Consider the following 19784-nt stretch of genomic DNA (forward strand, 5'->3'; position numbering starts at 1 on the left):
GAAGTTTTTGTGTTTGGATGATTCAGAACCTCCATATTACCTCTAATTGATTTGACATGATGTCATCTCGGTGCGTCCTCGGTGCAAATCTCTTTTGTTGCCCGCGTCTGTGGCGCCGCCGGTTCAACCCCGTCTCCCCAAGCAGGAGCAAGCTGCTTCAGCATTCATTCAGCATTTTCACCTGCTTTTCGTGCGCGCCGGGCTTCAAAGGCAACTGATTCTGAAGTATATATTTGTGTGTAAAGATCACACTGTCGGATTTGTTCATCCCCTTTGTTTCTATCGCTGCAACAAACCCAGACGGGAGGCGTTAGACGTCCATATCTGGAGAGGGCACCTTGCACGGTCATCGCAGACCTTCATAGCTTAATTTGGTTTTATTTTTCTGGACTTGATGCCATTATATCCAGTCCCAGAGACCAGGCTCTTTGTCTGACTGAGTCCGCCGCTGCCTGGCAGGGGTCAGCCTCCAGTTGCCTCTGTTAGAGGGTCTGAATGAGATTCACTGGGCGGAAATTATTTTACTGCCTGTCTCGCACCGCTTCTGTATCCACACCCAGAGGCTGTGCAACACAAAAGAACAGTGCTGGTTGCACACAGAATTTATTCATTGTGGAAAACCCTGTGTGGTGAAGACAGTAGACAGGCTGAGATGTAGAATGTGTTGATGGGATGTTGAACAGAAGCTGCAGGCAGCGAGGAGACGGCCAGAACCTCCTTGCAACAGGCTGCGTTTGCCTCCTGAGATCCGATACTCGAGGACTTGATCCAGGCCGTTTTGTATCTGCTGTAGACCCACACTTGCCAAATGCCAACCTTGAGTGTTTTTATTCTTCATCTGACATCCTGTTTGATCATTTTCAGGCATTTGAGGTTTGAGACGAGTCTAAAACAACATTCAAACAGACAAGTTGTGGTTATGTGTAAATGCAATGCTGAGGGCTCCACGTGTGTTCCGATCCAAAGGTCTATTCCTGTTCCTGAGAGTATTGTTCATATTGTGCGCTGGTTCTCATTGCCACACCTCATATACATACATTTATTAGCTTATAGCCATCTAAAATGAATAATACAACGTTAGAGAGATGTTTTTTTAAAATTTGGGACTCCTTGATTTATCATTTCTGCGCCCTTTTCTAGCTTTCAGTGATTTTACATCGGTGGAATTCGACTGAATTTCATTTTTGCCCGAATTTAAATTAGTAATCTGATTGATTAAATAAGAAGGCACCATAATTAATGAGGAATTTTAATGAAGAAGAATGACAATGCTAGCAGACGTCTAACAAACCCTTTAGTTGGTTGAATCGATAAGCAACAAGAAGTCATGGATGTTGCTTGAAGGGGATCTGATTCCAAAGTCACATTAAAACAATGACAGGGCTAATTCTAGCACAGGGTTCGTTTAAAATTCAAGTTATAAATAAATATGCTACAATGCATTGTGGGATTTTGAAGTTTCTTTGACAGCTGGTGGTTACTGCTGGATACTGTATCATGTTTTATCTGTTGTTGTTGGAGCACAGGGACAGGAAAGCAGCGGCTCCTCAGCAGTGGCCAACAATTCTGAGGTGGGCCCAAGCAACCGCACATTGTTCCTGGTGAGAAGACGCTAGTACTGGTCACCGAAGCAAAGCCGCAACCCTGACCTCACTGTCAACTCTCATAATTGACCTCAGCAGCATGGACGCACACAATATACGCAGCGATGTTTACGTCTTGTGCTCCGCCGGGGTGACAGCTGCCCGCCATCTCCATTCAAGTATTAAACTTGCACTTGGATTCCTCACAATGTCAGCAAAGGCCCGAGACCGGTAGGCCCCAGAGGCTCTGCGACCTGCTGTGCTCTGAATTACGCATGACCAGTTTCACTGTTGGGCTGAACAATAAGGAAAAGTCTCTCCGCTGCATCTACTTGTGCAAATATCTAATTTTTCTACTCTTAAAACAGGTTGAATGCACAGCAGCTGCTGTCTGTGCCCAGGCTCTGTTACACACTGGCTCACCGGGCCGAAGTGATAAACCTGCTTCACAGCCTGGTTTGAGTAACGAGCCCACTCTGGGGTTGCTTCTCGTTCTCCAAACGGGCCGCAGCATGGGGTCTCCCTGCCATAAATTCCCATGAGTTCCACCCCCAGCCTAAATGTTCCTGGAGAAGCCACGTGGAACACACACACGGCGGTCCCTGCTGCCTACTCTAACTCAGACAGTGGACAAGTTGGACTGAGAAGGTCACACTTCACTGTTGGTTGGAGGAGCATCGTGGCTATTCATCTATATAACTGTTCCTTCTTTGTTAGGAACACTTCTACCTCCTGTGGAGGGCGTTTGTGCCCCTACATGTGTGAGAGGGTAGAATGAAAACAGTTGGAGTGGCTTTTAGGACAGAAACCTCTGGGTGTAGGGCAGCGATGATAAGATCAATCTTCCAACAGCTTACTTCTGTCCTTTAGCCTAACTTATAGTTTCCAGCCGTTCCCCATTGTCTGACACACGCACACCCACATTGCCGCTCTGCTCCCCCAACCGCCCCCAACCCCCCCAACCCCTACTCAAGCCCTTTCTTTTCATGTCCTTCTCTGTTGTTATCTCTCACTTTCCTCATTGTGCTGTGGTTGGTCATGGCAGAGGAATTCCACAAGTGGGCTGGCAGCATTTATTTTTGTGGAAAGATCTATTTAGAGCTGCCTTTTTCTTTCTGAGAATTAGGATAATAAGCACTGAGTAGTTATATAAAGATGGCACCAAAGTAACACATGAAGTTGGACAAACTACAGTTTCTGATGCAGCAGAAATGCAGAAAGCTACAAGTTAGAGTCATTTATAACCCAGGCTTTGCTATGGAGCCAGGCTTTTATTTGCTGTAGCAGATGGCCCGTTTAAAGAATCTTTTGTAATATTGTTGTAATACATTTGATATTTAAACTGTGGTAAATGGTGCCGTTAGATTGAGAGATGCCCTCATGAGCTGTCCACTACAACAGTTCTGCTCTTACACAATCCCAACTCCTGTGGTCAGCAGACGTTGTATTTCTTATTTACAACATTTATCTTAGTCCCATCTCCCATGTGCCAGCAAACAGTCGTGTTTCCAGTGTCGATTTTGTGCCCCGACACTTGCAGCTTATTCTTGTCCCACATTTTCCCAAACAAGAAGAATAAGTTACTTTTTCATGTTGTGTGCAGAAGCTCCGTCCTTTTTTATACCCGGTTGTGTTAGTTGCTGTATTGTGAATTTTAACAACTGTGTCACGTTTAACTAGACGGCTTGGTTTAACTTCTCCATCTGGCTATTGTACAAACACACAGCAAGAAAGAAATAATCATTAGGATTTGTAGCCACCTGTCCACTCACTCCATAGTGCAATGGCCACTCTTTTAAACAGAATAGATTTTCCCTTTCCTGAAGTTTGCTCATAAGAGTCTATTGTCTGTAGGGATTTGTTTCTTCTCCACCATCTGGCCCTTTTTTTGTTCCCGTGCTGTGAAACCCTGAATGAAGGGATTTCCCACACCTACTGTACCGTGGCATTTGTGTGTCCTCGTTCAGCAGTGATCAAGTAGAGCGGAGAGAAAAGACGGTGTTGTGAATGGGATGGTTTGGATTCTGTAGGGGGACGAGGACAGCATGCCAAAAACCTGGAATAAACAAACCCATGGAGAACTGTGGCAATTTTACAAACGCACATAAACCCGGAGCAGGAGAGGACAAAAGCCCGCTCCTTGGAAGCACATGCTGGTCACTGAATCGTAAAGTCCTTCTTCTCCAGTGAAAGTGCATCCCCGTTCTGGGTCGGCTTGTTTGGGGAACTCTTTTCAAATGCAATTAGCATTTTTATCCAGGCTCAACCAGTTACATGCAACGAAGTAATAGCCTTTCTATTTTGGCCCTTTTGCTGCGTGGGACTGGAGCACACAACCTTGTTCAATCCTTTGAAAGTACTTTCCGTCTGTCTCCATTGTTGAGCGTCATTCGGGCTAATCAGTCAACCAATGATTGAGCAGGAAAACAAAGTTATGGACGCTCTTCTTGACAGAAGCACTTTCTTTTTCAGAGGTCCTTCGTTCCCACTAGTTTTAAAAGAAGAGTAGCACTCAGTTCTAGAGACACCGTGGGCTCATCTTGAGAACAGCCCACCGCCACCACGGGGACAATACCCCAGGAAAACCCGCTCTCTACGTTTCCTCCTTTCACAGCAAGCGACACATTTGATTGACAGCCTCTTGCCCTTGAAGGAGGAATGCCTGGTTGAAAAGTAGTGTGTGACAATAGCTGGAAGGCTGACCTCTTGCATTTCTGTTCTTGAGTGAGGTATTCAGTGAAGTGTTTGCTCCTTCCCCGTGTGTGGAAGGGCACAATTTGGCTCTACTTCAACACACTACCATCCACATCTCCCCAAATTCTTCCCCCTTTCCTGTTGGGGTAATGGTAGGTTTTCTGTTTCTGACCTCAAAATAAATAGAGCTCTTTTGCTGCAGAGATCTTTCCAAAATAAGCTTCGTGAATAACACAGAGCTTTCTGTCAGCTTTAATGATGTATGTTTTAGCTCTACTTGCTTATTTAGTTCCTTAATTTTTTTCCCAACTTCCCCGTATGGCGAGAATATTTACTGATCCAAAAATACCAGTGGTAGAAACTACATGTGAAGTGCAATTATGGGCTTGTGAGCTGAGCGGGTACGGCAGCCGCAGCTCCGCTGGGCTGAGAACGACAGTGGGTGGCTCCTGAGGTAGGACCCAACATGGAGACGGTGGCAGCATCGATCCCGAAGTGGAGCTGCATCAGAACCATTAAGGAGAGCGGAAACAGTGGGTTGGGACCAATCACATTTTGGGCTTTTGTCTGGCAAAAAATGTGTATTTTTTTTCATATTGAGTCTGACCTGGTGATAAAGACTCATGTCATTAATCACAAAGCACTTCCTTTACTTATGTTAAGCTATACGTTAGATGCACAAACACAAACTATAGGAGCTGGATTATTGTTTATTTCTGGGTAACCGTCACCTTCTCTATCTGTATGGGCTTGTTTTGGTCTGCTGACACGGCCAGAAACACTAGTTGAGCTTCCTGACTGAGCTGCTTCTTTGTGTGGTCAGACTGACCCTAACCAGAGCTGTAAGATCGATGAACGAAATCCCACTACACGGCCTGTGTGTGACAACGGGAAATCCGTGTGTGTGCGCACAAGTGAGTGTCTGCATGTAACCGTCTGCCAGCTACAACCACAAACTCTTCACCAAGGGCGTCTGATGAAAGGGGGAGCCGGAGGGCAGGGGGAGCTCGAGGGAAAGCCCTTGATTAAAACTCTACAACTGTAATCCCACACATCCTCTACCATAAAGAAAGTAATCGCTCTCTTCTTTACAAGCTTCCAAAAGGTTTTTCATTGGAAAGAATCTGAAAGGCTAGTCAGGACGGTATTCATGCCACAGGTCGGCTAAAAAAGCAAAGCGGGATTCTGCTTTGTCACATGTCACGTAACCTCTTCATCCATGACAACGGGAAACAAACAGCAGAGCCAATATAAGGAATCCTGCGGTGGCAGGTGTAACTACCATCCTTTCCATGCATAATGGATGTAAAATATTATGACACAGAGGCCACTGATAGGAGAAACCCTAGAGGCATCAGCACTTGGCTCTGACCTCAGCAGCAGCCCTGCAACCAGACACCATCTCAGCCCCTCTGACAGGGATATCCAATAGATCAGGGGTGTGCACAGCGTGCATGTGTGTTCTCTGTCTTTGCCAGAGTGTAAAAGCTTCTGTGAATCAGGGTCTTAACACCGGTGAGACGGTCTGAGAACGTCTGGCAGGTGACATCACTGACATCACTGTGGACAGGAAGAAGACGGCAGTGTACCGGAATAATATCTGTGTAGCAGATAGGTGACATCAGAATAATTACGTGACATGTTTTAATAACATGTGTGACATGTTTTAATAACATGTCTGAGCTCTTTGCCTCGTTTTGCCTGTTGGGTTGAGAATATTTATGACTGACAGTATCATTAGGGTGTCAGAACCCTCAGCGTCCTGGCCTGACACCGTGGTTTTCCTCAGCTTGGAGATGCTGCATATGAAATACACATCTGTCTGCGCCAGCTTCTGCAAGTGTGTGTGTGTGTGTGTGTGTGTGTGGTGTGTGTGGTGTGTGGTGTGTGTGTGTGTGTGTGTGGTGCGTGTGGTGTGCATTTGCAACTGTTGCTTTGCGCCTCCCTACATGGAATCGGACTCCCAGCCTCATCAGTGTCAGAGGTCTGAGCCAGGCTCTCCATGCTGCCTTCAGCCCTGACAGGCAGGTCTTTGGTCCGCCGCTCAGCCACCAGCTCAGCCTTGGCAGCAACTGTCTGTGAGAAACCCAACCTGGGGCGTCTGCGGCCCTTTGAAGCTGCTTGGTCGAATCAAGAGGAGCTGGAACAGCCCCGTGTTTCACAGCAGGGTGTCAGATGGTGACATTTGTTGGAATGTTGTGGTGATGTCATCGGAAGGGCGGGGGGAGAAAATGGGTCAGGGTGCAAGGATTAGCTGAAGGAAGGTGAGTGAGGTGAAGCAGTTAAAGGTATCCACCTTTTTATGCTCAGCAGTGTGTGAATTCCCAGGAGCGGTCAGAGAAAGGCGGTTAACAGGATTTATTCAGTCCTTCCTCTCATTGTCCAGCATCAGACTCACCTCATTTCCCTCTTAACTTCACCCGCTCTTCCCCTTTTTAAGCCCTGCTACCCACCACATGTAAATCCCTTTTTGATGGATTTCCCAGAAATCTCTCTACTGCATCTCTCTCTCTCTTTCTCACACACACACACACACACCAATAATTTGTGCACCAGCTGGTCCCGACCAAAGGCTCAGGTTACTCACAGCTAAAAACAATAATTGCTATCACAAAATTAAAGCTTGCATTCCTACACATTTACATGCATTCGGAGGTGTTAATTGACTGGTACTTGACGAGTGAGGCGCTCTCCATATTAATATACATTTTTGCGGGGACTAGCAATAATGGAAAATATGAAATATGGGACATTTTCAACGTCCAACTTTCCTAGCATCATGGTGATGTTTGAAAGAACGCCGCCGCTGGTCCGGAGTCCGGAGGAGGCGGGCACGGACAGAGCGGCACAACTGAATCCTAAAGTGGCTCCGCCCTGCTTGTCATGCTGCGCTGTTGTGTTGCGTTAACCATGACAACTGTCTGAAGGGCTGCATCCATCTTAGAGATTATCGTTGGGGGGGTGGGGTACCTGGAGTTGAACTTTATCCATTTTCCACTGCTGATTTTCCACCTTCACGGCACCAGTGTTGCCTCTGCTTCATGTTATTGTTGCTCTTCTCTTGCAGGGATGTTCCCTGTCCTGGCTGGATTGATTCTGGCTCTGTGCACCTCCAGGACGGCGTGTGAGACCGCCACCCTGCGGTTCCTGGGGCAGACCAACTTTGTTGTTAATGAGAGCAGCACGACGGTGGTGCGGCTGGTCGTGGAGCGCGTGGGAGACCCCGTCAACGTGACGGCGTTGGTTCTGGTAGGAACCGGAGCAGACAGGTCTCCTGTATCTGTGGCTGCACGAGCTTCTTCAACAGTGTCCTCTGTCTCTCCTTATATCGAACATACAGTTTAAAGGGACACAAACAGAGACTAAATATCTAAAACACCATAAAGTTGAATGCTCGTACAGGCCAGCCTGGTCTCACACCAAGCTTCTGTCTTCCAGCTGGAGGGGGTGGACACCGGGGACTTCGAAGCCATCAATGCTGCTGCCTTCCTGCTGTCCTCTGAATCGAGGAAAACCATCTTCATCGCTGTGAAAGATGATGATCTGCCCGAAGCAGATGAGACATTCACCTTCAACCTCACGCTGCAGGTGCAGTATTTGTCGTCAAATAGGCGCAGAATAACGGTAGAATATCGTCTAGTGATTATGGTTCTCTTCTGTTTCAGGTGTGCTATCACTGTTGTATTGATACATTTATTTACCGTTTATTACAAAGGTAATAGCAAGCAGACCTTTATAGCAATGTGTTGCTGAGTATTAGTCCACCTTTGGTATCATCAGTGAGGTGAAAGTTTCCAACATTTCTTAAGTTCAAATCGATGTTTAATGGCTGTTTGTAGTAAATCCTGCAGATGCCTCACAGAGGTTCCCTCCCATGGTTTCATTTAGTCTTCAGCTGTCAGTTTGATGGATGAGCTAGCGGGGCCCAGCCTTGCTCCCCGCTTGTCTCCTCCTTTATTGGAAGGACTAAAAGACAGAGGTCACACCCAACCACCGATCACCTCTCTACATTCACTATACAGCAACGGAGCAGCTGTTCACTTTCTGTTTAACGTTGCATTTTTGTGACATCCGGTAGAAACCGAGCCTGTCAGTGGCGCTACCGGAGCAGAGGCCAGACGAGGCCCACTTACCCCGTCTGTTTACCCCACAATGGAGACAAAGCCTTAGCTGAACGCTAACCTATCAGCTTACTGAAGGGCTGTCTGGAGGATGGATGTGTGACCCAAAGGCATGTCGGAGTCACAAACCAAAGGGTTGAGGTGTCTTGAATCCTTAGGGTTTGATCCCAGATGTTACGATGTAATCCCAGCAGTACGCGGTATAAAGGATTTACTATAGCTAGCACGTATATCTCTCACCATGTGGCTCCAGGTTGACGTTTGCATTAGCTGTTAGCTCTCTAACAGCTGGATGTGTCACAAACTGTGAGATCAGTGGAAAACAGAGAAGTCTGAGCTGCTGTTTGTCATGAGATGAATCTGTCAGGGCGACGGGCTTTGAGCAGGACGCCCGCGTTAGTGGTTTTGGTTCTGATAAAGGATCTCTGCCCGTGGGGAGGTGACAGGTTATATAGGTGACGGGTTATATAGGTGACAGGTTATATAGGTGACAGGTTATATAGGTGACGGGTTATATAGGTGACAGGTTATATAGGTGACAGGTTTATAGGTGACGGGTTATATAGGTGACGGGTTATATACAGTAGGTGATGGGTTATATACAGTAGGTGACGGGTTATATAGGTGACAGGTTATATAGGTGACGGGTTATATAGGTGACGGGTTATATAGGTTGACAGGTTATATAGGTGACGGGTTATATATGACGGGTTATATGGGTGACGGGTTATATGGGTGACGGGTTATATAGGTGACGGGTTATATAGGTGACAGGTTATATAGGTTGACAGGTTATATAGGTGACGGGTTATATAGGTGACGGGTTATATACAGTAGGTGACGGGTTATATACAGTAGGTGACGGGTTATATAGGTTGACAGGTTATATAGGTGACGGTTATATAGGTGACGGGTTATATAGGTGACGGGTATATACAGTAGGTGACGGGTTATATAGGTGACAGGTTATATAGGTGACGGGTTATATACGTGACAGGTATATAGGTTGACAGGTTAATAGGTGACGGGTTTATAGGTGACGGGTTTATGGGTGACGGTTATATAGGTGACGGGTTATATACGTGACAGGTTATATAGGTTGACAGGTTATATAGGTGACAGGTTATATAGGTGACAGGTTATATAGGTTGACAGGTTATATAGGTGACGGGTTATATAGGTGACGGTTATGGGTGACGGTTATATAGGTGACAGGTTATATAGGTGACGGTGATATAGGGGACGGGTTATATAGGTGACGGGTTATATGGGTGACGGGTTATAGGTGACAGGTTATATAGGTGACGGGTTATATAGGTGACGGGTTATATAGGTGACGGGTTATATAGGTGACAGGTTATATCCAGCCTGGTGTAACCGTTTCCTTCCTCTCCATATTCCAGAGCTCCTCCAACGGGGTGCTACTGGGAGCGCCGAGCAAAGCCACCATCACCATCCTGTCCAACGACAACGCCTTTGGCGTCATCGCCTTCAACTCGGTAAGAACCAGTAACCCTAGGTAACCATTGTAACTGAACCTAGGTAACCTTAAACAGTTTCAGCTCAGATCTAAACAGGTTTTGTGCTTTCGTCCCTAAAAGCAGCTGTTAAAATATCATTTTTATTTTAAATATCATTTATTGGCCTTCAGATTATTCCTGGAGCGACTTGGAATCATATGAATATTAAATAGTTGGTTATAGTTTAAGAGCAGTTTAACAGTTTAAGCCACATGTCTGGAAAGTGATGTCATCCTTTTTAAAGTTACTACCTACAGTTGTGGATTAAGATGACGCGAGGGTGTAAATTGTAAATAAAATTATAAATACAATTATTAATAAATTATAAATAAAATTATAAATAAATTCTATGTTGTAAAAGTCATTTAAGATTGTGTTGCTCTACTAGACTTGGGGTCGATGAGATAACTCCTGTCTTTTTTGTTTCTGACCTTTGAGACGCATCAATCCTCTGTCCCCCCCTGTCCTGTCTCCTGTTGTTCTCCTCTGTCCCCCGTCCTGTCTCCTGTTGTCCCCCTCTGTCCCCCCTGTCCTGTCTCCTGTTGTTCTCCTCTGTCCCCCGTCCTGTCTCCTGTTGTCCCCCTCTGTCCCCCCTGTCCTGTCTCCTGTTGTCCCCCTGTCCTGTCTCCTGTTGTCCCCCTCTGTCCCCCCTGTCCTGTCTCCTTTTGTCCCCCTCTGTTCCCCTGCCCTGTCTCCCGTTGTCCTCTGTCCCCCCTGTCCTGTCTCCCATTGTCCCCCTCTGTCCCCCTGTCCTGTCTCCTGTTGTCCCCCTCTGTCCCCCCTGTCCTGTCTCCTGTTGTCCCCCTCTGTCCCCCTGTCCTGTCTCCTGTTGTCCCCCTGTCCTGTCTCCTGTTGTCCCCCTCTGTCCCCCCTGTCCTGTCTCCTGTTGTCCCCCTCTGTCCCCCTGTCCTGTCTCCTTTTGTCCCCCTGTCCTGTCTCCTGTTGTCCCCCTCTGTCCCCTCTGTCCTGTCTCCTGTTGTCCCCCTCTGTCCCCCTGTCCTGTCTCCTGTTGTCCCCCTGTCCTGTCTCCTGTTGTTCCCCTCTGTCCCCCTGTCCTGTCTCCTGTTGTCCCCCTGTCCTGTCTCCTGTTGACGCTGCTAATGAAAGCAGAGGTTGTTGTTGAGTATTTTGGTGGTGCAGGACTGAACATCTGGTGGTTGTGGGTTTCCAGGGGAAGAGGAGCCAGAACACTATCGGAGGCAGTTTATAGCGTTGCCATGGCAACTGCAGGAACAGTTTCAGAGTGCTGAGTTGACCTGAAACGCTGGATAATGAATGCTTGCTTAGACCCACAAAGCTTTTAGGAGACGGGTCCAGGGAAGACCTCTGAGCTGCTTCCTACACAATATTTATGTTATTTTCCATTTCTCCTCATTTTCTTCCTCAACCTTCAACCAAACACAAACACATTTATTCACTCGTCTGCAGAAGCTGAAAGTTTAAAAGGTTCCTTGATTTTAGGTTTCAAAACACTGAAAATTAGAAACGAGGCACTCGGGTGGCCGTCACTCATGTCTCACCTCTAATTTTAGCTCTCATCATTTAAATCTTTTAATTATTGCATCGTTGGCTCTGCAGACCGATGACGTGGTCGTCAATGAGCTGAGAGGACGGAACCACGTTGTGCCGCTCACGCTGATCAGAGAAAAGGGAACATATGGAACCGTGACCGTGCACTTTCAGGTGAGAAGAAGCTGGAACATTCATAAAGCAACTGGGGGGGGGGGGGGGGGGGGGTCTTGGAAGATAATGTTAGTCATAAAAATGGAGTCTAACTGTGAGTTCCTCCTGCTCAGATCTCTGAAGGTCCTAACCCAGCCACTGAGGACCTGAGTCCGGACAGGGGGAAGATCACCTTCCCCGTTGGGCACGCTGTGGCCCAGTTCACGGTTCTGGTCCGGGACGACCAGGTATGGTCATTAGCATTCATAGCTGTGGTGCACCTGTTAACCCTAACCCTGGGCCGTGGTTCTGCTCTGTAGATTCCAGAGGACGATGAGGTGTTTGCCGTCCGGCTCACAGGTGTGGAAGGCGGCGCCCTCCTCCGGGCCGACGCCAGCAGCATCCAGCTGAGAATACGCCGGAATGACAGCCCGCTGCGCTTCGCCCAGTCCGCCGTGGCGGTGCCAGAGTCAGCTGGCGTCATCGCCCTGAATGTGACCCGTGGTCGCTGGACTGAGGATGGCCCACTTGTTGGTTCTGTGGACACTGAGGTTCCGTCTTATATGTTCAAGTGTCCAGTTTTCCCCTGGACCTGCTTCTGTAATCGCCCTGGTCGGTGTTTCCTTCAGGTCTCTGTCGATTACATGGTGGTGAGTGGTGAAGGGCTGGGCAGCGCCACCCCAGCTGTGGACTTCCTGAACCTTCAGCCCGTCAGAACCATCACATTCCCGCCATTTGTCTACACGAGCAACCTGCTGTTCAAAATCAGCGATGACGAGGTGCCAGAAATCGCAGAGTCCTTCCACGTGGTCCTGCTGGAGGAAACCGTCGTCGGTGACGCTGTTCTAGTCCCACCCAACGCCGTGCACGTGACCATTGAACCCAACGATAAACCACACGGAGTCCTGTCGATCGGCAGCGGCGCCGTAATCCGGCCCATTACCATCAACGAAGACCTGACACAGAGGTGGGTGTCATGGATCCTGAGGAGGTCCAGAGGTCTCGTTCCTCTGAGGAATAATACGCAATAATATGTTTCTCCTCCCTTCGCCGTAGATTTGAAGGCATCGTTATTGTGAGAAACGGAGGCAGCTATGGTTCCGTCTCGGCCAACTGGACCATCAGTAGAAACTCCAGCGATCCCACACCAGTGTCAGACGATCTGACGCCCGCGGCTGGAACCGTGAGGTTTGCTGCTGGTCAGGTGACGGCGGTGGTTCCGCTCAACATCGTGGCTGATGTTGTCCCTGAAGAAGCGGAGGCCTTTATCCTGCAGCTGCTGCCCAGCTCTGTGACAGGAAACGCAGAAGTAGACGAACCCATGGAGGTCAGTTCAAAGCACAACATCAGGTTTCCTGTCTCCTGTTGTCCTCTTCTGTCCCACCCCCTGTTAGGCTGTGGGACATGTGTCCCACCTCTGTAGTGTGAGTGTTGGTCTGGCTAATGTTGGAAGCACCAGAGGAGCAGAAGGAAGCCGCTAAAGATCTGCATTGTAATCAACATTAATACTACTAGTAATGTTGCAGTGGACATATTTTGTGTGTGATGCTGCTGGTAAGTGAATCAACTGAGCACATGGAACAGAAACGTGTGGGTTTCAATGAAATGAATGAACTTCAGCAGAAATGGCCATAAAAACTACTTTAGCAGGCTTTGTAGCCTTAATTAAAGAGAGTTCCTCTCTAAAGTTAGCCCAGAGATCTGCTTTACTACTCTCAGCTCTTCTTTCTTCCTCTCACGACCCAAAACACAGTCTTAGCAACATGAAAAACAGGATACGTACACAACAAAATCCTCTGAAGTAATTGATGGTTAATCTGGGCGGCATCGCCATTATCCCCTGGTGAAATGGCCAGGTTCCGCTGGTCTGGGTTCAGATCCTCAATAGCAGGGTTAGGAAGGGGTGAGCGCATGTTTACAGGCCTCGTTAGCATGCACATTTGTAAGAAGTATCAGCAATAGTTAATGTACCTATTTATATGTTCCTGGTTTTAGTGGTTTCACTAATGCCATGAATAACCGTGGTCACTGCTTCCTACCTCAGAATCTGAAATCCAATGATCTATTTGCCCATTTTCTACTGCTGTTTTCTTGCGGAGGGCTTGAGCCTCTCCTTCGGTGAGAGCGTGTTGGTGCGCCTCGTAATATAGAGCCGATATTTACGTTTTCATTCTGCTCATTTCCAGCCGACTTGAATCCTGCTCATCCTTTTTTCGACCTTTGCTCCCAGGTCACCTTTTACATTCAGGACAGTGACGACGTCTACGGGCTTTTTCGTTTTGACCAAGAAAAAGAGCAGAGTGTCCAGAGTCAGCCGGAGGGCCGTTTCCTGTCACTTCACTTCCTGCGTGAAGGTGGCGCCCTCGGAGAGGTTTCTATGGCCCTCACAGCCCTGTATATTCCTGCAGGCCCGTTGGACCCTGCACGGGCCCGAGATCAAGTCCTGAATGTTAGCAGGAACGTTGATGTGGTCTTTGCTGGCGAGAGGACGCTCCACGTCATCCTGCCGATCAGGAACGACGCCTTTCTGCAGAATGGAGCTCATTTTCTGATCCAGGTAACTGGCGTGAAAGTAGCAGATTTTTAAAAATCTCACGTGTTTCATTTTAATACAAACAACACTGAACCAATGAGAAAAGAATGACTGAGAACAGCTCATCAACCCAATTTAATCGCATGTTTTCTTTGTTCTTTCCTTTTATTTAGCTGGACTCACTGGATCTGGTTGATATTGATGTGCCGATTCCGTCAAACAGCCCAAGGTTTGGCGGACCTCTAAACCTGACCTTGACCATCACCCCTGACATCGCTAATGGGGAGATCGGCTTTACAAGCAACACCACGGTGGTGCTTTACGAACCTGACGACAACAGCAGCAGCACAGTAAGATAGATTTTACACTAGTCTTTTAACATTAAATTAACTTGACAAGGAATCAATCTATACCTGTACTATTTATACGATATAACGCAGGCATGTCCACACCCAGTCCTCGAGGGCCACAATCCAGCCGGGTTTTCTGTCCTACCAGGCTGAAAATGTTTTCACTGGGATAGAAAACCCGGCTGGATTGTGGCCCTCGAGGACTGGGTGTGGACATGCCTGATATAACGTAACAAATTGGTCCAGATTCCAAACTTTAAAATAAGCTATTTGTGTGTGTTTAAGCCTAAAGAGTGTTGTTTTTGGCTCCCCCGCTCCAGGTAAACCTCCCTTTGAGACGCGATGGGACGGACGGCCAGGCTGAAGTGTTCTGGAGCCTCCAGCCGCTCGGGGCCAATCGTGCAGACATCACGGATGAAGACCTGCAGCCCGTCAGTGGCTCCGTCATCTTCTTGTCTGGGCAGAGCGACGCCTCCATCAACTTTACCGTCATGGCTGATGATGTTCCAGAAGTCAATGAGACCTTATTGCTGACTCTGGATAGGTAGGAATACACTGGACAACAACAAACATCATGGGTTTACGTTTTTAGAAAGGTATATTTAGAGCATTTATTTGACTGAGTGATTCCTACCGGGGTCTGTGTGGTTTGGGGTTCGGTTCGTCTATGTTCTGATGAGAACGGCAGCTCTCTCTCTCCCTCCCACTCCCCCCCTGCAGGGTGGAGACAGTGCGCTTTATAGTTTACTTCGGGTAAGTGGAGTGTGGAATGAACCTGGGCTCATTGTGTGGCGTGAACCAAGACTTTGTCTGTCAAAGAAGTGCCTACTTCAGAGTTCCTGGGGTCTTTCTGGCTGGTGTGAGGCTGAGGGCTTCTGGGGGGGGGGCAGGGAGATTCAGGCTGGGTGTGAAAAAAGCAAAGCAAAGTAAATAGGGAGTCTTCTTTCTGTGTTTCTCTCTGATTTAAGTAGGCCGATTGTGAACTCCTTAACGATGTGCGTGTTTGTATGCATGCAGCGCCTCGGTCTTGAACGTTAGCTTGAAGTGCTTCATTCTGTCTCTAAATGAGCCCTTACGTGACGCTTTCTTGGCAGCACTTTCCTCAACCTACACACATGCGTGCTCCCCCGCGGTGCACTAAAGACGCCGGCGCGGTGTTGATTGGCATTGTTATTAAAAGCGGTTTAAACAGCAGGAGCTCCGCATATGGAGCCAGTGATGAATCAGCGTCACACAATAGAAGGAGTGTTTAGAAGGTTTTAATTAGTGTTGAGCTGTTTTATTAAAGCTCACACCTAATAAAGCAAACAAATCCTCCCGTAGATGATGCTCATTTGGCTAATGCAGCAATAATAATGTTTCTGTTTGCATTTGCCGTAGGAGTAATGTTAAGAATCAGATTCTGAAAACAGGCTTCACGGCCAGAGAGATCGTCATTGTGGAGAACGATGACCCAGGGGGCGTTTTCGAGTTCTCGCCCTCATCCAGAGGCCCCTGGCTCATAAATGTAAGTCAAACCTGAGACCTGCCAACGAAAACCTCGCGGATGGTTCATGCGTTTGTTTATATAAGGGAACGAGAGCCTAATCCAAGGGTCCTATGTAGGAAGGGGAAGCTGTGGAGCTGCACGTGGTCAGAGCTCAGGGGCAGCTTCTGAAGCAGCTGGTACGCTACGCTGTCATCCCCTCTGGACACGCTGAGTTTTATGGTGCCACGGGCATCCTCGAGTTTAAACCTGGGGAGAGAGAGGTGCTGGTGGCGTTGGTGGCGAGGCCTGATGAGGTGCCCGAGGTGAGCAAAAATACAACAATAAGATACAATATCAATGAAATAAAGTGGATGCTTCAGTAAACGACTAAATAATGTGTGTGGTGTATTTGTGTCCAGCTGGATGAGACCTTCTCTGTGGTCCTGAGTAGCCACAGCACTCCAGCCAGTCGCCTGGGTGACCACAGAGAGGTCAACATCACAATCAGGAAGAATGACGACCCTTTTGGTGTGATTGAGTTCATTCAATGGGGACTGGTGGCGACCATCAAGGAGAGCAGAGAGGACGACATGCACTCAGGTACGGAGAAGAGCGAGGCCCTCACATACGGAGGATCCTTCCAAAGGAAGGGTTAGGGTTATATAGGTTAGATAGGATCCTTCCTATCCAAACACTAAAGAACCTCTGTGCACGTTCTGCAGCTGTGTTCCCACTTGTAAGGAAAAGGGGCCTCTTTGGAGAAGTGACGGTGTCCTGGGTCTTGGAGCCATCCTTCTCCGGAGATGTCAGCCCCTCCCAAGGAAACATCACCTTTAAGGATGGAGAATATCTCAAAAACCTCACACTCTTCTCTGTACCTGACCAGGTACGATAAGTCACTCAAAAGTCCACACAATTTCTATAGTTTTTTCATATAAATGTCTGTTTTATTTAAGATCCCAGAAGCCACGGAAAACTTCACCATCGCGGTGGTCAAAGCTACAGGTGGTGCAAGACTTGGGAACATCCGCAATGCTGATTTACAGATTATTAAAAACGACGACCCCATTTTCTTTTCTGGTAAGGATACTGGGAAGGATGTTTTCCTTTGGAGAGAGCGATGAATTAACGTCGACTCCGTATCCCTGCAGAGCCAGTGGTCGTCAGCCTGCAGGAGGGGGCCGTGGCAAATCTCTCAGTTGTGCGGACCGGACGGGCGGACTCTGTTGCCACTGTGATGTACCATGTTGAGTACGGTGCGGCGTCTCCCGGTGACTTCACCTTGTTGAGTAATGAAACCTTGCTAGTTTTTGATGTGGGTGAATGGGTGAAAAACATCTCAGTGGCTCTCGAAGATGACGACATCCCAGAGACCGACGAGCCCTTTTATCTGCTTTTGTCCAATGCCTCCGGTGAGTCCAGCACAGAGCTCGCGTTGATCTGTGATATCATGCTAAATCTGTTAAAATGTCACGTTAAGGACATAACCAATGCTGCTTCTGTCTACAGGCGATGCGGTCGTCTATGGAGCAGTCAAAGCTACTGTTGTGATTGAGGCCAATGATGATGCTAATGGGATTTTCTCCCTGGAACCCACAGAGAAAGCTGTTGAAGAAGGCCACACCAATCACTTCAAGTAATTCTAAGCTCTTAGCTCCCTTGCATGTGCAGGCCCGACCTCTCAGGACATGGACTCTTTTCTTCCCAGTGTCTTACGTGCGAGGGGCCATTTTGGTGATGTAACAGTCTTCTGGCAACTTTTTGCCAATGATTCTGCGAGTCCCCTGGAGAAAAATGAGGAGTTTACGAGCACATCTGGGTCGATCACCTTCACAACAGGGGAGGAGACCAAGCCTATTGTCCTTCAGGCCATCTCTGATAAGCTTCCAGAGTTTAATGAGTTCTTTGTCCTTAAGCTGGTTAACATATCAGGTAAAAAGAACATGTCATTAAAAAATGCAAGTCGTTTTGTGAAGCAATCATTTACAATCATTTTTGTCAATGTCTTGAAAACCGTTCAGGTCTCGTCTATGTTTTCTTTAAGGTGGTTACCCAGGGGAGGGTGGGCAGCTCGCCGAGTCTTTCCTCAACGCTTCGGTTCACATCCCTTTCAACGACGACCCTTTTGGTGTCTTTGCCATTGCTGACAGCAACTTGGACCAAGAGGTCGCCGAAGATGTGCTCTCAGAAGATGATATGGCTGATGTTACGTCCTTCACCATTCTCCGACAGCAGGGGACTTTTGGCGATGTGCGCGTTGCCTGGGAGATCGTTTCTGGCCGATTCGCAGATGGCCTTCCTCTGATGGATGACCTGCTTCTCCTCGCCTCCTTCCCAGATGAGGTTGAGCTCCGGCCTCATGCCAGACGGCACCACTCTGCCACAGACACATGGTTTTTCTCAGGGCTCCCAGGAGCTTACGGGACCATCGCCTCTGAAGACGGACCTGCGGATGTTGGCAATTTCACCTTTTCTGCTTGGCTGGTGCCCACGATCGACACTGGTGGCTTTATCGTTTCTAAAGGAGCGGGAAATGGGAGCTTGTATTACGGAGTAAAGATTCACACCAACGATTCTCACGTCACAGTGATGCTGCACTACACTGCAACAGGATCAAAGACTCAACAAGTTGCCCGTGCAGACAAACTTGTGGAGAATCACAGCTGGATCCACGTCATCATTTCTGTTGACGACGGGATTATTGAGTTTATGCTGGATGGCAGCCCCGTTCCTGGAGGCCTGAAGAGTGTCAAAGGAGAGGGCATCGCCGATGGTAAGCCTCACGTGTCAGACATGCCTGACTCATATGTGTGTTGGCGGCACACTTGTGAGTGAGAGCTTCGTCCCCGAGGATGGAAGTTCTTACTGCTAAAGGGAATCGGCCGACATCTTTTAAGTGAATGGAGCCAACAAGTTCTTAATATAAGTTCAGCCAGATGTATGTGAGCGATTAAATGTGTGGAGTCTTTTAACAATCATACCATCATTTTGAAAAATATTATATCATAAGATATCATAATATCATTTCAAAGTCCATAAACTGTTCTGCTTTGATGGTTTTGTATGTAGACTCCAACATGCAACAAATGCTGGTTTTCCCCCTTACAGGACCTGCTGCAGTGTTCATTGGGTCGGATCCTGATGGGGAGCAGCGGTACACCGGTCTCCTGCAGGACGTTCGCCTCTACAGGACGAAGCTGAGCCGAAGCCAGATCCACGAGCTCCACTCCCAACCTCCTAAAGCAGACCTGCGCACTATCTCAGGCTACCTGCGTTACCTGCAGGATGAGAGGCAAAAGTCCTTCGTCGTGGAGGTCAGGGACGATGATGTGGAGGAGGGAGAGGAAATATTCTACCTGCAGTTAGTTGCAGTTCGTGGCGGAGCGCGGCTCCCTTTCCCCAGACCCACGGCTACTTTGCGTGTCATGAAAAGTGACAATGCCAATGGACTTTTTGGATTCACTGGCTCCTGCATCCCTGATGTAAGTGCACATTTTTGTCCTATAACTACACTCGATTGAAAGAGCGTGCTGCTATGCTACCGAATTAGCATTGTGTCTCAGCAGCACACAGGTAACGTAGCGTGTAACGTAAACCAGCTGGTGCCTGTTCTGTTGCATATTTCATCAGTCTTCGTGGCCGCCGACAGGGAGAGCCTAGTCTTCGTTTATCGGGGTTTTCGATTGGCCGTGTGTGCTGTCATGCTAGCCCCTCTCAGGTAGAGCGACAGCTGGGGAGGCGGCAGCAGAGCTGCCAGTCAGGACATTCCTGTAGAAGCGGATCAGGAGTTCCATCACTGGAAATGAGAGATCTGGTTGCTCATCAGCGGCACAACAGGTGGCAAGGCTGAGGA

At 48.1% G+C, this 19784-nt stretch overlaps 1 protein-coding gene across 9 annotated transcripts in view; it reads left to right on the plus strand.

Annotated features, from left to right (window-relative positions):
• adgrv1 (adhesion G protein-coupled receptor V1) overlaps nt 1-19784 on the plus strand; it is a 69471-nt gene that overhangs the window by 1231 nt on the left and 48456 nt on the right. For all 9 annotated transcript variants that reach the window (XR_008950732.1, XR_008950730.1, XR_008950731.1 and 6 more), the window contains exons 2-22: nt 7345-7526; nt 7716-7865; nt 9802-9897; nt 11497-11601; nt 11715-11828; nt 11901-12131; nt 12210-12547; nt 12637-12907; nt 13811-14137; nt 14287-14463; nt 14784-15007; nt 15844-15970; nt 16069-16254; nt 16351-16531; nt 16654-16817; nt 16888-17011; nt 17083-17343; nt 17441-17567; nt 17640-17863; nt 17976-18704; nt 19040-19413. Coding sequence is in view for 5 of the 9 variants with exons in the window: in XM_057034042.1 (XP_056890022.1) it covers nt 7347-7526; nt 7716-7865; nt 9802-9897; nt 11497-11601; nt 11715-11828; nt 11901-12131; nt 12210-12547; nt 12637-12907; nt 13811-14137; nt 14287-14463; nt 14784-15007; nt 15844-15970; nt 16069-16254; nt 16351-16531; nt 16654-16817; nt 16888-17011; nt 17083-17343; nt 17441-17567; nt 17640-17863; nt 17976-18704; nt 19040-19413 (4710 nt within the window). In the remaining 4 variants the exon portion in view is untranslated. The remainder of the gene's footprint in view (nt 1-7344; nt 7527-7715; nt 7866-9801; nt 9898-11496; nt 11602-11714; nt 11829-11900; nt 12132-12209; nt 12548-12636; nt 12908-13810; nt 14138-14286; nt 14464-14783; nt 15008-15843; nt 15971-16068; nt 16255-16350; nt 16532-16653; nt 16818-16887; nt 17012-17082; nt 17344-17440; nt 17568-17639; nt 17864-17975; nt 18705-19039; nt 19414-19784) is intronic.

This window comes from Takifugu flavidus, chromosome 5 (assembly GCF_003711565.1).
Source record: "Takifugu flavidus isolate HTHZ2018 chromosome 5, ASM371156v2, whole genome shotgun sequence".
Lineage (NCBI taxonomy): Eukaryota > Metazoa > Chordata > Actinopteri > Tetraodontiformes > Tetraodontidae > Takifugu > Takifugu flavidus.